This window comes from Schistocerca gregaria, chromosome 8 (genome assembly GCF_023897955.1).
Source record: "Schistocerca gregaria isolate iqSchGreg1 chromosome 8, iqSchGreg1.2, whole genome shotgun sequence".
NCBI classification, from domain to species: Eukaryota; Metazoa; Arthropoda; class Insecta; order Orthoptera; family Acrididae; genus Schistocerca; species Schistocerca gregaria.
Window position 1 is genome coordinate 264138898 of NC_064927.1, and position 18452 is coordinate 264157349.

Consider the following 18452-nt stretch of genomic DNA (forward strand, 5'->3'; position numbering starts at 1 on the left):
AAATTATTAAAATACTGCTCCAGCCATGTAAGAAAAGTCCTTTGCCACATTTTTGATGCATCACTTAAGCAAGGAATAGTTCCTGAGAGGCTTAAGTATGCAGTTGTAAAACCGCTGTATAAGAAGGGAGATACGACGGATACTGCTAGCTATAGGCCAATATCACGATTACTGACAAGCTTTTCAAAGGTTTTAGAGAAACTAATGCATGCCAGGATAGTTAAGCATCTCAGTGAACACAAGAACTTCAGCAAAAGTCAGTTTGGATTTCAGAAAGGTTTGTCAACAGAAGATGCAATATTTGCATTTACTGGCAAACTCTTGGAATCTATCAACAAAAAACTGAAAGTGATTGGCATATTTTGTCACCTAACAAAAGCATTTGACTGTGTAAATCACCAAATTCTTTTACAAAAAGCTGCACATCTCGGTATAAGTGGTGTAGCAGGGAAATGGCTCGACTCATATCTGTCAAACAGGAAACAAAAAGTTGTAGTAGATAGTCAAGATGGTGTCCCAGTATCTTCAGGATGGGGTACCATGACATGTGGAGTGCTGCAGGGCTCAGTTCTGGGACCCCTACTTTTTATTATATTTATAAATGATCTTCCTCTCTCTACAGAATATTGCAGATTCACCATTTTTTGCAGATGACACTACACTACTTATTGATAATTCAGTAGATAAACTTAAGGTAACAGGAAATAAGGTTCTAAATGAAATGGTGAACTTGTTCAACATTAATGGTCTTAGTTTAAATTCAGTTCCACAAAACATCCAAAGATGAGGAAATATTTGTAAAGATAGGTAAGCAGACAATAACCAGGGCAGATTCCTCAAAATACCTAGGCTTGCATATTGATAGCAAACTGAATTGGTCAAACCACATCGTGGATCTGTGCAAAAGACTAAGTTCAGCAACATACGCATTGTTTCTTCTTATAGAAATATGGAAACCATGAAGTCAGCGTATTATGGTTACTTTCATGCAATTATGGCATTTGGAATTATATTTTGGGGAAATCAGCCACTGGCTAAAAAAGTACTGTGTGTACAAAAAAGAACCATAAGGATCATGTGTGGAGTCCATCCTAGAGCCACATGCAGGAATCTTTTTAAGAAGCTTGAAATACTTACATCCACTATGCAATACACATTCTCATTGATGTGCTTCATAGGAAAGAAAAATCCGGTGCATATCAGTCACAATACTAGAAGGAAACATGATATCCACTATGAACAGCCAAATCTACGTATGGTGCAGAAAGGAGTCCATTTCAGTGGCTGTAAGATTTTTTAATGCCCTCCCTTCAAGAATTAAGTGTTTGGTAGATGATGATCTTTTGTTTAAAAAAACCTTAATGCAGTTCCTATTGCAAGGATCATTTTATACATTAGAAGAGTTCCTGAACTAGAGTTTAACATCACTTGCATTGTAAATTGCAAATGTATGCCCAAATTTGTATTTATAATACCGAATATTTTTATTGTAAACATATATTTTGGAATATTTATTTCTCTGTAACACTTATTATTTTGTAATCTTTATCTATCTCTAAAATGTATTTTTGTAGTGGAACCTAAGTTACTGTTTTTTGTTTTGTAATCTCTATCTATCCCTAAAATGTATTTTTTTTGTAGTGGGACCTACGTTACTGTTTACTGTTTTTGTTTTGTGTATTACCATAAATTCTGGCCAAAAGCTTGTAAAATTGACACGTTCCATATCCTGTGATAGTGTCACAACATGGATTACCAGAACAAGAGATAAATAAACAAATAAATAAAAAAATCTGCAGAAATTATATATCCGACATGGGAGGAAAATAAAGTAATTAAGAAAACTGTTGCCTTTGACTGTTTCATTGATGAACTTGGTAAATGGTCAGTGAAAGCAGTAATACACCAGCGTCTGAAGAAATTGCAACAACTCCACATTGCAGAAGTGAAAGGGTGTGTACAAGCTGAACAACTATGTTTAGTGCATCACTGTGATTTTGCTGAAGACTGGTCTGTAATTCTCACACAAGTAGTACAAGGGTATCATTGGAGTAATGACCACATTTAAGTTTTTACAGGAGTGACATATTTTCAAAACAGGACCACAAGTTTTGCAGTTATAAGTGATGATACAGGACATGACTCAGCACATGCTTTACTAACAATGTGCAAAATTCTTCAACTGCAAACAGGGGACAAGAATATCACATTACTTCTGATGGTGCTCCTAGTCATTTTAAAAATCGTTGCCAGCTATTTGAATTGAGGAAGTCATTTGTGCCAACTGACTGGGTATATAGTGCTACTGGCCATGTAAAGGGGCCTTGTGATGGTGTAGGAGGCCTGCTGAAGCACCATGCTACAAAACATAATCTTTCCAGACTAAATATAGCTGCGATTCAGAATGCTGAGGATTTTATGAGAGTCATGAAATCTTGCACATCCACAGCCCTCATTCTTTTGTCCAAAGAGGAAATCGAAGAATTCCGTGAGCAGAAAAAAGAACAATGGTCCAAACAAACTACTCCTGTGAAAAGAATCCAGAAGATAGATTTTTGGACTCAAAGTGATGGGCGAACTCATACTGCGCGCACTTAAAAGAGCAAGAAAGAAGAAATTTCGTTCGTTCAGCCAACAACTCAGAAACAGCAGGATAATATTAAGATTCACAACCTGAGAAGGTGGATGTTTGTGGCGTGTGTGCATGACTGTAACTGGTGGACTGCAGAGATTATAGACAACAGTTATGAGTTAAACAAAATTGTAGTGAATTTTATGCTACCACATAGACCAGTTGCTGGATATAGGTTTCCAGCTGATGGACAGCAACAACGCCATCAGTGCTCACTTCCTGTTCACAGTGTTTTGAAGACTGTAAGTGCTCCAGTTCCTAATGGTTCAACAGGAAAGCAGCAGTCTACATGAAAGGAAGATACTGAAACAGTGGAACACATTTTTAGTTCATTTACTGGCTAATTTCAGTACAAAACAGAGTGCACAGAAGTTGTGTAAATTGAAACCTTTAAGTCTTTGGATCTTTCACATACATTTTGGAACCATTTAAGATGCTTGAAAAATGAGTCTCTTACTCATCTTTCGAAATTAAATTACGATAAAAAGGCTGGGCTTTGATTTTTATGAGTCTGTTATGTGATAATGTGGTAATAAAACAGGTTTTACGTATGACAAAAATTTCAATTGTTTATAAAACCTGTTCAGTCTAAAAGTGGAAGCTCTCCTCCTGAGGGAACGTAGAACTATATGGTACTAATCAACAGAAAAAATTACGGATTGGCATTATGAAAAAAAAAGTTCATAAAATGTAACAAAAGCTTAGAACCCTAGAGTAAAAGAGCTTTCACAGGTAAATCCAAATGAAGAATTTCTTTGTAATCATAAAGCAATTCTCTTTCAAATAAAATAAAAAACAACAAAGTATCTAGAACTGATCCAGAGTTACAGAAATTTAATTTTTTTCCATATTTTGCATCTTCAAAATAGTATTCGCTGTGTCATCTTTGGAGGGCTGTATCTCGGAGCAGAAATTTTTTTGGAGAAAACAAAAAAATACACATTTCTTACTTAGTCCTTCATTTTAACATAAGCCAAATTCAATAACATCTGAGACTATGAAGGTAAGATTTTTTCCTAGCCTGTCTGAATTGATATGGATTATACATACTATATTAAACCTAATCTGTTTCAGTGACTTGTCTCATGAGATGCCATACCATACACTGGCAACAAAAGTACAAAAATGATGGAAGGATTTAGATGTGAAACTCAAATGTCATATTATTTTATGTTAAAATACATACTTTGTAACAATGGGGAAGTCTTACATGAGAGGGGAATAAGCACAGTGACATTTGAAAGTGTGATAATCAGCTGCAACGCAATTGTGAAATATAGCAGAAACATTGTGTGCAAGTTAGGAGAGAATTCCCATAGGACTTTTTAAACCAAGGCCCAGCACTGGCCAGTGCTAATCCCTGGAAGTCACATATTTCTGTTCAGCTATGAGGATTATCCAGATCTGAAAACAACTGTGAGATTAAAGGTTAAATATGTTCATTTATAAATGTATTACTGTGCCATTTTCTCTGATTTGTACCAACGAAGTTACTGTAACTCAGTACGGTTTTTAGTACACTACACATCGACTGAACATACTATACGTGTTGCAACACTTTCATCGCTTATGGAACTGCTCTTTATCAATTACAATGAGCGTCTTGGAGTTGTTTCATTCATCGTGTTCCATTGATCCTACCATACAGAAACTTCAAGGATGTGGAGTGAAGTGAGTCAAGTTATAAATTAGCATCCCATGAAGACATCAGTGAATCTGTAGCTATACAGAACATTTCAATCCCCGAATTCAGTTAATTTGTACAAAGTTCTTAATTTTCATTTGTGTTGGCAATTGTTGGTTTATAACAGGCATGAGCTTGTTGAACAACGGATCTAACACCGTAAATTTAATTAAACACTCAAAATATTGAAATGATTTCCATTAACACGCAGGAAAACAAGCGCTACGGTATATTTATAAAAGCCGCCACGACATTGTCCTTGCCATATTCGAACTTTCGCTTTCACCTTGCAATGCAATCATTCATATTCCAGCATAGCGCGATCTTGCCGTGGTGTGCTAATGTCAAAATTCGGAGAAACGTATAAGTCGAACAATATCGTTATCGATACATATATCGAATTTACTTTCTAGCGCTACATCTAGCGTTAATTCAGTAAAGTTTTATAACAGTCAGCCATGACAGCTGAGTTGTTCATGCTGACGCGAAGATTATGACATTTTTTCGTTAACAGAACAAATGGCAGATTCTTTTTTTGGATTTAACACGTCCTTATCAGTTAGTATAATAAATTATATATTCACTAATGTCCCAATTTTGTAGTTTGCTCTTAACTTAACCAAGTACAAACCGTATCAGTATACACAATGTATGGTGGAAAGAAAGATTTGATACATTAACATGCTTGTTATGAGCCGAAATGACCGTTGAAAGATAAAAGCAATGAAGGCATTTATACAATTAATTGTCGTGCATTTCATATGTTTTGTGGTGCTAAAGTTATGCAACTTCAGAGCGGGTAAGTCGCTATTCATAACAACTTTAGAGGAGCCGCAGTTGTTACTCCAGCTTCCCTCGGGAATGAAACGTTATGTTATCTATATCGTTCTCTTGCTTCCTATTTGCCGTCGGTTGGCCACAGTCATGGTTAGCAGTCGTTTTAAATTTTATAGCGCCCTCATTTGAACGCCCAACTTCTCAGATATATAGCTTTGTCACATGTTTGTAGGTTTGTCAGTTGTCCTATCACAAATCATATAATTGACGTGCGTTGCCAAATGACAGTTGTGATCTTAAAGTTAACAGGCTAAACCAGAGTTGTTTTTGTTAGTTGTAAACATTGGTTATGTATCCTATATGAACTGGAACACCTAAGATTTCTGGTTCTGGATGCTGCATTATGTAGTTTTTCTTATGCTGAGGACCGTTTTCTTTTTTTTGTGATTGCAATTTCATCTATTTCATTTCTAGTTTTTCTGATTTTTGTAAAGTGTTGTCAGCAAAGATTATGTGGCTTTAAGTGATAATTGTAGTTGATTATATTGGGTGATTTGTAGTTGTTATCCATCTGGGCTCAGGGTGTTCCACATTCCTAAAAGTTCTAGCTGCTGACTACCAATGTTTGGCCTGTGGATTAGCAGCATAGTCTGCAAGAAGGTGATAACTGCTTTCCACAGGGAGTTGGTGCGTGTGACATGTGTTTCTTTTTGTTTCTTTGTTTATTTTTGCCCAAAAAATATAGTAGGCCTACTTGTTTTATTTGCAACATAATTTGTATGTATTTTTATTTCTGTATAACTGGTCTGCACTTTCAACTTTGAAAGAACACTGATTTTCACAATAACTTTTTGTGCTAGAGATTCCAAATTTGTTTTGGGAACTGTGGAATGTTGTGTTTACACACCAGCAACATATTTTAACAGGTGGCCATTGTGAATGATAGTGGTAATGCAAGTATATGATATTCTTGTTAATTTATATTCTGATTTATGAATAATTGCAAGTCTTATAGATTAGAAAGATTTATAGACGCGTAAGAAGGCCCACGTATTCAATCCCAGGCATACTACCCTACCACCATTCCATCTCTCTTTGTTATAAATTCACTTAAATGTGCATTTTATACAGAGGTATGAAAAGTCTTCCAATATTAAATTGGAAAGCGTGTTTCTATTATAATGCACAATGGTTCTAGGCCTATAAGCAATTAATCAGCGTAAAGTAACAGTAGTAGGTACATGATGTTGTTAGGTCATCAAGACTGGTTTGAAATAGCTCTTGACATTAGTATATCCTGTGCAAGGGTCTTGATGTCTGCATAAGTACTGCAACCGATTTCCATTCAAGCCTACTTACTGTAATCATGTGCCCTTCCTGCCCACCATTAGTAAACTCCGCATACGTCCTATCAACACGTTCAAGTTGTACTACAAATTTCTTGTCTCAGTTCAGTACTTCATCAGTTATCCAATATAATTCTGTAACCTGTAGCATTTCAAAAATTTCTATACCCTTCTCATCTGAACTATCTACCATCCACATTTCATTTGCATACAAGGCTACACTTCGGACCTTGAAAGCAGGCCTCTAGCACTTAAATTTAAATTCAGTGTTATTGAATTTTATTTTTACAGAAATGCTGCTGTTGCTAGTCTGCATTTTATATCCTCCTCACTTCTGTTGTTATATTTTGCAATCGAAATGGGAGAATTCATCTACTTTTAGTGGTTCATTTCCAAATCAAATTCCCTTAGCATTGATTGCTTTAAATTGACTACATTTAGTTACATTTGTTTTACTTTATGTCTATGTATAACCTGTCTTCAAGATACATCCTTTATTTTCAAATGCTCTTTAAAATTCTTTGCTGTCTTTGACAAATTACAATTCCATCAGTGAACTTTGAACTTCATATTTCTTCTCTCTGAACTTCATTCTGTGTCCAAATTTCTTCCTGGTTTCCTTAATACCTTTCTCAGTGTACAGATTGAATAACATTGGGAATATGCTAATTGTTAATCTTCTTATAGTTCGTGTGGTTATGAACATAATGTAAATGATGTTGAACGCACGGTTAGATGTATGAGAGGGCCTGATAACCCTAACTTGTGAGGATAAGTAAATGAACTACAAAATAAACAGACATTACCTTAAATAGCCCCTATAAAATTTTTAAATGATATTTTCTGCATATGACTGTAACTTCCTATTGTACTGTTGCAGTATGTAAGGATATTGTCAACCATAAGATTTGATGTCATTCTATGGCTTAGAAACAGATAAAAAATAACAGTGATTGTTGTTGATGGTAATAGGGACAATGACTCATTGACATGAGAAACTTGACACGTAGATTTGTGTTATTACTTTGCAGGTTGAAGTCTGTCAGATAGTCTTCAAGCTTTGGTATGTGTCATTCAGAATAACTATTTGAATAATATATTCAGCCTATTGTGAAAGTCACAGTGTGACGATGCCTCAGTACATAAATTTTTAATACATTTATATGACTAGAATAGACTGTTATTGGAGCTTTCCTTCTTACTGGAGTTGACAGTTATCATGATTTCACTAATATTAGTTTTACCAATATGAAATTTCTTAGTGTTTCATTTCTCTTTTATCTGAACTGTCTCTTAAGATAACTATACATACGACCAAAATACATTTAGGAAGCAATTATTTAAAAAAATTGTGCATCCATACCAACTGCCATGTACAAGTTGGTAATTTTCTTTAATATCTTAATTCATCATATTTGTTGACCAGCTTTCGAGGCCACTAAAAAATTCTTAGAAAAATGCGTTGGAACTCTGTATTAAGAGTATTTTCTCTCAAGTAAAGAAAGAAATTGGAGAGAGTAGGAAGACTGGAATGTCTGTAATGCTAGTTAATGCTTTGCTCCACTTACTTAATATGTGTTGCTACTAAATATTTAAGTCATTCAGAATATGAGCTGTGGGCCACTAACTAAAGCACAAAGATAACTTACAGGTTGCATTAGGTCAAAAGTAAGATTTTTGGTGCTTCTAATAACTCGAATGATAGCCTATTTGTTTGCATTGTGACGATTCATATAGTCTCACAATTGCGTTGTCTTCATAATCAGCAGTAAAATATTGCCTATTTATTTGCAGTATGATGGTTCATGTAGTCTGACAAATGAAGCATCTTCATAATTAACTGTGAAATATTGCAACAATGACTAGTGTCTTTGATTTGATTAACATTGCTGCGAGAATTTTTGGAAAAAAGTTTGCAGGTGTTGATAAGTTTGATGTGTCAGGAAGTGGAGAAACATTTGGTTTTCAGCTAAATATTTCAGTTTTACTACCATTGTTGAAGCATTAGGTTGACCCCCCCCCCCCTCCCAAAGTTTTTTATACTGATACTTATTCATTTGTTTTTGTTCCCTTTACTGTTTGAAAATGTTACTGTACAGGCTACTTGTGTTGGTGTAATAATTGACACCTACAATTTTTAGGGCTATTTAGATGAAGAACTGCCTGATGGACCTGGACCAGAGTTGGAAGATGAGGAAGAGGAATATGATGCTCTCAATGATGAAACGTTTGGTGCTGATGCACTTGGTGAGTTCAGTCGACATATAACTAAATAATAATGTTCATTATAACACCATATTTGTAGTGTGTGGCATTTTCTGAAACAGAAAAAAAATAAATTACTGTAGAACAATGGTTTATACTAGCTTATGTAAACAATAACAAATAACATAATGATGCCATGATGTGTATTAAATTAAAATGAATCACCTATGTGACAGCAAATTTTGTTTAGGAAGGCTAACATAAAATACTGTGGAAAAAGAAAAAAAAAATCCTTGGCCTATGTGTAAAGACCTTGAAGTGCAGGGTGAGTGGAGTAGAAGGGTCATTCGGGACTGACAGACCGATTTAAGATTTTGATTATAGAATGGTGTATGAAGAGAAGAGGGATGTAAGGCAAGTGGGGACAGAAACTAATGGAGAGGGAGACCAGGTAGTACCTTATTTACTCGAATCTAAGCCGCACCTGAAAAATTAGACTTGAAATCAAGGGGGAAAAAAATTTCCCGAATCTAAGCCGCACCTGAAATTTGAGACTCGAAATTCAAGGGGATAGAAAAGTTTTAGGCTGCACCTCCAAACAGAAGCAAAATTGGTCCATTTTAATATGACACACAATGTATGTCGAATGAATGACGATACAGCTACAGTAGTTTGGTTTGAGTCGTAAGCTTAGCAGTTAAGCTTTCCCAAGTAGCCATTGCTACTTCAGGCACTCTGTCCATACTCATATTGGTACCCTTCCCTTTTCACGTGCTTCGTCTGGTTTGAATTGATTGCTTATTTTTCTTTGATCTGATAACTGCTGTTCTCTTTGTAATAGATGTTTACGTCACTCTAAGCTGAAAATGCATTACTGTACTGTGTCATGCATTGTTTGTCGCATTGTGTTAATAAGTGTTTACGGCCTGTCACCGCTTGTGGCATGGCTTGTTTTTGTGCATGCTACCGACACTTACAATGAAAAATAAAAAAAAGAGAGATAGGAATTGTGTCGTTAGCGAAAAAATGGCAAGAGACTGCCATTTGTTGTTACTTACACTGCTGCTTTCTTTGATAATGATCAACAAGAACCAAATAATAGACTGCATATGATAGAAGATGTTCTGAAAGAGAGTTTAGCTTAAATTTATCTCGGTTTGAAAATCTTTGCAGGCGCCTCTTCAGTACATTACATTCGGCACAGAAATTAGTCATCTTAGATTTAAAAATCTAGTCAATTGCCATGCTTCATTTCTGACTGTATCACTATTAGGCACACGAATAATACGAATATAAACATGACATGATATGTATATTCTTCCGCATTTGCTATTGTCTCACTTTAGTTTCGTAGTTTATTAGGCACACAGGTTTTCAATGAGATAGCAGCAAACATGAAAGAATACATGGCAAAATGTTTATATTCATATTATTCTTATGGTGAAGAGAATACTGCATGTGATTCACAATTCATAAAAGTTCCTATTAGCAACCATCTCTTCTCACAGGTAGGAAAAAATTCAGAATATAGAGTTCGCCATATTGACAAAAACCCCAAACTGTCTTGCCAGTCGGATTTTTGTAGTACATTGAAAAATGCTGCAACATTCGAAGATGAACAATACGTAATTTCTATTTACTTTGTTGGATTATGTATGAAAATGCAGTGGTCGAAACTCGGGGCGGAGAAAAAAAGCTTGTCTTCCATCTTTTTTTAAATTTATTTACTGACACAGAGGTTTTGGTGCAAGTATTAATCTTTGTGCCTGCAAAGCATGCCTGTGTAGCGCTACATATATTCGACAGCAGAAGTTAGTTGTTGCAGCACCTACCAACATTTTTCAGAACTTCCGCTTACTTTGCACTTGATTCTACGCCGCAGGCGGTTTTTTGGATTACAAAAACCGGAAAAAAGTGCGTCTTAGATTCGAGTAAATACGATAGGTCTGCAAACAAAGTGTACATTGAAATTACACCAGAACAACAGATGTATTGTATGTAGAGTTCCATCAGTTTAATTTAGGTGTTAGTAGGGAGTCTGTAAATGACACACTTTCTACCTCCAGCCACAAAACTTCTTTTGTGTTAACTATGACCAATTGTGGGGTGGTATTGTTGACAGTAACTTGTCACTTGTAGGCACCACCTACATATAAATTAGTACTGCAATGGGCATTCCATACCAGCCTCTGGGTTATCTTCAGGAATCATTTCTTGTTTCCTAGAGCCCTAACTCTCTTTACTGTCAATACAATCTGAAAGGAACATATACTGCAATGAAGAGCCGTCCATGGAGATTTGTTGTTACTCAGCACATTCCCAATATGTCCAACATTTCGTTTCCTAACTTCCTTCAAACGAACACTGAAATTAGTGATTACCCTACAGCACGTCTTCTGTAATTTCACTGCAAGCTTGAAGGATAAGTCTTCTGAGAGCTCCATTAAATCACGTGGACGTTTCGAGAAAATTTTTCCTTTAGGTTCCCCCGAAGAAAAACGTCATATGGTTTGAGGTATGAACTGTTGGGGGGGGGGGGGGCAATTTTGTCTGTCATTGACGCTACCTGGAAACCTGAGTGAAATGATCCGCTTTTCGAAATGCTCGTGTAAAAGCTCCAACACAGTGTTCGCAGTATGTGGCTTTGCTCCATTTTGCATAAACCACTGCATGTTGAAGGGCAAGGCAGTAGCAAGAAGCTGTAGAATGAAGCTATTGCAAAGCATGCTCAAATAACACTTGCTGTTCAGTTTCTTTAAAGAAAAACCGTCCAATAAGTCCGTGACTGGAAATTGCTGCCCACGCTGTAATCCTCAGAGCATAATGTTGTCATTCATGAAGCACTTGTAGGTTTTCAGTGGCCCAAAAGCGTACATTTTTTTTTTTGTTAACCACACCGTCTACCTTGTAACTACATCTATGTACCACAATCGAGACCAGTCAACCAACACTATTACTTGGCTGTAACAGTTTATAGTTATATTAAATGGATTGATTGCGTAAGCTCAGGTACAAGTAAGACAAGTTTTAGACTGTGGTTCATTGGCAGAATACTGGGAAAATTCAGTCGGTCTTAGAACATTACTCAAGTGTGTTACCTACCGCACAAAACTGATGGTATATTGAATGTATACGAAGAAGGGCAACACATATGGTCACAGGTTTGATCCATGGTAGTGTGTTCAGAAACATTGAAAAAAGCCTACCTATAATGTATCAAGTACATGTATTAAGCGAAGAAACTAGAGATAGTCTTAATTTTTATTCATATCACTCCCATTGTTGTTGTCTTGGTTTTCAGTCGTGAGACTGGTTTGATGCAGCTCTCCATGCTACTCTGTCCTGTGCAAGCTTCTCCATCTCCCAGTACCTACTGCAACCTACATCCTTCTGAATCTGCTTAGTGTATTCATCTCTTGGTCTCCCTCTGCAATTTTTACCCTGCACGCTGCCCTCCAATGCTAAATTTGTGATCCTTTGATGCCTCAAAACATGTCCTACCAAACGATCCCTTCTTCTAGTCAAGTTGTGCCACAAACTTCTCTTCTCCCCAATCCTATTCAATACCTCCTCATTAGTTACGTGATCTATCCACCATATCTTCAGCATTCTTCTGTAGCGCCACATTTCGAAAGCTTCTATTCTCTTCTTGTCCAAACTATTTATCGTCCATGTTTCACTTCCATACAGGGCTACACTCCATACAAATACTTTCAGAAATGACTTCCTGACACTTAAATCTATACTCGATGTTAACAAATTTCTCTTCTTCAGAAACGCTTTCCTTGCCATTGCCAGTCTACATTTTATATCCTCTCTACTTCGACCATCATCAGTTATTTTACTTCCTAAATAGCAAAACTCCTTTACTACTTTATGTGTCTCATTTCCTAATCTAATTCCCTCAGCAGCACCCGATTTAATTTGACTACATTCCATTATCCTCGTTTTGCTTTTTTTTATGTTCATCTTGTATCCTCCTTTCAAGACACTGTCCATTCTGTTCAACTGCTCTTCCAGGTCCTTTGCTGTCTCTGACAGAATTACAAGGTCATCGGCGAACCTCAAAGTTTTTACTTCTTCTCCATGAATTTTAATACCTACTCCGAATTTTTCTTTCGTTTCCTTTACTGCTTGCTCAATATACAGATTGAATAACATTGGGGAGAGACTACAACCCTGTCTCACTCCCTTCCCAACCACTGCTTCCCTTTCATACCCCTCGACTCTTATAACTGCCGTCTGGTTTCTGTACAAATTGTAAATAGCCTTTCGCTCCCTGTATTTTACCCCTGCCACCTTCAGAATCTGAAACAGAGTATTCCAGTCAACATTGTCAAAAGCTTTCTCTAAGTCTACAAATGCTAGAAACATAGGTTTGCCTTTTCTTAATCTTCTTCTAAGATAAGTCGTAAGGTTAGTATTACTTCACGTGTTCCAACTACTCTATGGAATCCAAACTGATCCTCCCCGAGGTCCGCATCTACCAGTTTTTTCATTTGTCTGTAAAGAATTCGTGTTAGTATTTTGCAGCCATGGCTTATTAAACTGATAGTTAGGTAATTTTCACATCTGTCAGCACCTGCTTTCTTTGGGATTGGAATTATTATATTCTTCTTGAATTCTGAGGGTATTACGCCTGTTTCATACATCTTGCTCACCAGGTGGTAGAGTTTTGTCAGGACTGGCTCTCCCAAGGCTGTCAGTAGTTCTAATGGAATTTGTCTACTCCCGGGGCCTTGTTTCGACTCAGGTCTTTCAGTGCTGTGTCAAACTATTCACGCAGTGTCTTATCTCCCATTTCATCTTCATCTACATCCTCTTCCATTTTCATAACATTGTCCTCAAATACATCGCCCTTGTATAAACCCTCTATATATCACTCCCATAGGGGCCATGAACACAGGATTAGACTGTTTGCAACACACACAGGAGCATGTAAGCAAACATTCTTCCCAAATTCCATATATGATTGGAATGGGAAGAAAATTTTAACCTTTGATACCAAGCTACTTATTCACTGCCATGTTCTTCAGTAATTTGTAGAATATGTACATACAATGTGATTCAAAATTCCTATTACTGGATTCTAGGGTTGTAGAGGGGACTTAGTAGATGAAATTTTGATAAGGAACCTATCTCTGGAAATGTGCCATTTGGATGCAGAATCAATTTGAGGATAAGATCACTGTCAAATTTGCCATTTCACAGTATGCATGCAGAGTATATTATTGAGCTGTGGCCAGTGTGTTGTAGGAGAGCGTGACGTGGTCAGTGTTTCAATTACTTGTCCTTGGGTTCTCTCCTAAATGGCCTATTTAAAATCGAGAGTGCAATGCATCCGTGGAACACCATAACCATCCCTCCCAGCTTTGAATGTACCAGTTTCTTGTAGTTGTTGTTGGATTCGGATGAATGTGTTACGTAAGGTCATAATTAATACAGGGACTGACGACAGTGCCCTTTTCTCAGCTTGCATGTATACTGCAAAGTGAAAGATTTCAAAGTGATCCGATCTTCAAACTGATTTTACATCCAGACAAGACATTTCCAGACATTGTTTCCTTATCAAAACTTCACATGCTAAGTCCCTCTACAATCCTTAGAAGGCTGCAAAAGAATTTTGAATCAGCGGTAGGTGGTTTTACATCCTCCCATGTAATGGTTCATCTTCCTGTCACACCAGCTTTTCTTCCCTTCACCTTTTTTCTACTGTCTATCAGTCCCCTTTTTGGAAAATTTTCCTTCTTCTTGTCCCTTTCTCTAACTTTTTGTTGCTTCCTCTTTATTCTGCCACCTCCCTCTTTTTTTTTTCTTTCCTTGTTCCTCCTGGTGGCCTATCCCAAACTTTTCCCTGCACCCAACTAATTGTACCACCAAAACATGTTTTTCTGTCCCAATCTTCTTCTTTCCTACTCCTCATCTGAAGAATCCAGTCAGGAAGCAACAACAGGAGATGCTCTGACAAGACTTTCTCAAAGTTAAACTAGTTTATGCAGTCTGCTGCTCACTCCCTTCTCTATTTGATGAGTAGAGATGTCTTCTTTTATGCATGTTTAATATAGCAACAAGTTCTTGTATGAAGATAAAATTGTATTTTGAAGTGATTGTAAGGTGAAAAGATGAGTGTGAAAGTATCAGAAATGCTCCCTTTGTGAAGAGGTGACATAATAAACAACCATTTCATGTTGTTTACCAAAACTGACTGGCTGTCAGCTAACCTGAAGTGGAAATGTTTGAAATCTGCCAGGCTAAACCCCCACCCCCTCCCCCCTACACACACACACACACACACACACACACACACACACACACACACACACACACACACACACTCACTTCTGCCTGTACACCTGCAGTGTGCTGGCTGGACACACAGTGCAGGGAGTGCAGTTTGGCAGGTGGACTAGGGTGACGGTTGTCCGGCATATGGGTAGAGGAAGAAACAGGCAGGAAGCAGGAGGAGAGAATGGGGACAGGTGACGGGTGACCTATTTCCAAGCTGCTAGCTACCCGTCACCACTGTCTGTGTGTGCATGTGTTTTCTAGCTCATCCAATGGTTTCTTCTTGTTCTAATGGAATAAACCTGTTATATCACATACATTATATTTTGTGCAATACGAACTGCATCTACTATTAAAGCAGCAACAGAATAACACTATACCAGCTTTTTTTTTTAATAACGTCAAAGAAAATCCTGTCACATCATAAAAAGAAATGAATAAAATAAATAAAGGATCTCTTCTTGGCATGTTTGTCTCTTAACACCCCCTCCCTCGAAATGATATCTAAAAATAGCCACATATATCATTTTGAGTAACATTTTCTTAATGACATTCATGAATATTCTGGTTCAATGGCTTTCTTAACAAATATGCCTAATGTTTATCTGTCAAATGTATCAAATGTCTGTTGTTCCATCCATTACTTTCTCCCTGATGAAATGATGTTTTATCGCAGTATGCTTTGTTCTTGGTGTGTCTATATGATTCTTTAAGTGTAACATTGCTGCTTGACTATCACAGTTAGTCGTTTAAGGTTAAGGCTCTTCAGTAATTCTCTTATCCATACCACCTCACTTGCATAGGTGCCACTGAAATGTATTCTGCTTCCATTGTGCTCAGCACAACTGCAGTTTGTTTCATTCTCTGCCCAGTACGCTGGAGATCCTGTCAGTAATATTACATATGGAGTAATGCATTTGCAGTTGTCTATACCAGTAGCCCAATTAACATCAGCAAATGCTTCAAGCACCAGTGGGATAGTATGTGAGTTTGTAATGTAGTGTTTCCTTCACATATCTTAGTACCCTTTTCTGTCGCATTCCAATGGTTCATATTAAATTTTGAACAATATTGTAACAACTTTACCACTGAGAAAACTATGTCTGGTCAGGTTTCCTGGAGACAGTAAAGAAGCCCACCAAAAAGTTCATGATATGGAGGATTTTTAACTTCCTCTTCACACTTCTCATCAAAGAAATTCAGTTTCATTTCCACTGGGTCTTGGTGCCTTTAGCATTTTGAAGTCCAGATCTATCAAATAGTTGATTAGTGTACTCCTTTTGAGAAAGACTAATTGTTCCATCTTTTTGCTGTTCTCAAATTTCACTCCTAATTTGTAACACAAAGCCCATGTGCTTGATTTCATAGCAACTTTCTAAAAGAATTTTTACCTTTTGCCTCATCTCTTCATTTTATGCAAATGTAAGCATGTCATCTATATATACAGACAGGACAGCTTTCTCTCCCTTTTGCACTTAGCTTGTACATATGGATCTATAGCATTTTGAATAAATCCCAGTTTTTCTAGTGAGGTATCTAAATGATCATTCCAGTATTTGCCACTTTTTGTTTCACTCTATATATTGCCCTGTTTAACTTGTAAACAAAACTTTTTTGATCCTTCTTGATGAAACCTTCTGCCCAGAGCATATATACATTTTCCTTTAATTTGGTACGCAGATATGCACTCTTCACTTCTCACTAACCAATATGCTAATTTTTCTCAACACATGAAACAGGCGCATAGATCTCTTTATAGACTACACCTTCTGTCTGACTAAATCCCTTTGCCACTACTTCTCACCGACTCTTTTCTTTCTAAATACCTATATGTTCTTTGCAGGACTTACACGAGATTGTAGTGCAACCAATTTCCAAACACCATGATTCTTCAAGGAGTTAATTTCTTCATTTGTTGCAATTATTCATTCCACTACCTCATCAGAATTAACTGCTTCATGATACAATAATGGATCATCAGTGTTCCTTCCTTGCATGACGTTTGTTTATGCTTTTTCAGCATAAGCCTTCTATCTGGAATGAAGTGTCATGGGATGACTTTAGCTTAAACCTGTTGTTTCGTGTTTTTCTTACATCCTTTCTTGGTCTGTTTCTACTTAATGAAGTTTCAGTATGTTCCACAGGTTCCTGATTACCTTTAGTTTCTTCCAGATATGAGAAACCATTAAATTCCTCTTCAGTGTTTTTTCCCTTAATATTTCATCTTCAAGACTTAGAATGATAATGCTATGTCATTGTACAGTTCAGTAGATTCCTTCTGTTTTTTACTTTCAGTTGAGCATTTTCCACTGAAAGGTTCTTTTACTGTATAGTCCCTGGATTTGAAAAGCTTTTTTGTTTTTGGCATCCAGATCCTGTATCCATGGCTATATGGAGAATACCCTATAAGAACATCTTTTTCTGCCCTTGTGGGTAATTTAGAATGACATCTTTATTTTGGTACATGAACGAAAACTTACCATCTTATCACACGTAAATGCCTCACACTAGGCTTTCTACCTGTTCACAAATCATGAAGGTGTTTTTTTTGTTGTTGTGGCTATTTGTAACACGATTCCTTATGTATGCTGCAGTGTACTCAGCTCAGCCCAAGAACTCTTCAATAAATTATTTCCTAGCAACTGTAACCTTACCATGACCGTTAACATTCTGTTGAGGCATTCAGCTACACAGTTTTGCTGTGGTGTGTGTTATTGTTATTTCATGCCAAATTCATTTAGATTCACAAAACTTTGACCATTTGTGCAGAGTTCTGAATTCTTCAAATAGTTCATCCTTATTTTTTAAAAGATGCACAATTATATATCTGTTTGCATCTTCCAGGATACTCATTATCTATCTATTGCCTCCTAAACTTGGAACACCAGTAGGTCCAAGTGATCACTATAAACAAGTTGTAAAATGGTTGTTTGTTCCTTCGAATCTTGTGATACAGTTTTTAGAAATGGTCTTTGTGCTGATTTACATGCCAAACAGCCTGCAAATGGGTTTCTTCATTTTCACAGCCTAGTCACGGGACTACTTCCTTTCTTATTATGTTGTTTACTGTACACTTACTATGATACATCATTCAACAATACCATAAGTCTAGTGATTTTATGTTTCATTCATTATTTCTCAATATGTTTAATAATCTGTCGGCTGCACATTTCTTGTATTTGTATGATATAAACTGATGTGGTTGGCAGGAGAGCCAACACCGTGTTACTAGAGGAGGCCAAAAGGCACGCGATTTAGCTCACGCAGGCTGGCGTGAGGTCTGGAACAGGACAAGGAAATTAGAATTTAGAAACAACGGACGTAGCTGGTGGAATACTTAACTTTAATCCATTAATGATGAACGTCGGTTTTGACGGTACATAGTTTACAATATCAATAGTAACTGATAATGGCGCCTTGCTAGGTCGTAGCAAATAAAGTAACTGAAGGCTATGTTAACTATCATCTCGGCAAATGAAAGCATATTTAGTCAGTGAACCATCGCTAGCAAAGTGGGCTGTAC

At 36.9% G+C, this 18452-nt stretch overlaps 1 protein-coding gene across 4 annotated transcripts in view; it reads left to right on the forward strand.

Annotated features, from left to right (window-relative positions):
- Positions 1 to 4745: 4745 nt before the first annotated feature.
- Positions 4746 to 18452, forward strand: part of LOC126284282 (protein PAT1 homolog 1) — a 113585-nt gene continuing 99878 nt past the window's right edge. For 2 of the 4 annotated variants that reach the window (XM_049983107.1, XM_049983108.1), the window contains exons 1-2: positions 4757 to 4874; positions 8581 to 8686. In XM_049983107.1, the coding sequence (XP_049839064.1) occupies positions 4836 to 4874; positions 8581 to 8686 (145 nt within the window). In that variant the 5' untranslated portion in view covers positions 4757 to 4835. Of the gene's footprint in view, positions 4875 to 8580; positions 8687 to 18452 lie in introns of all 4 variants that reach the window. The other 2 variants (XM_049983106.1, XM_049983109.1) reach the window with 2 other exon arrangements.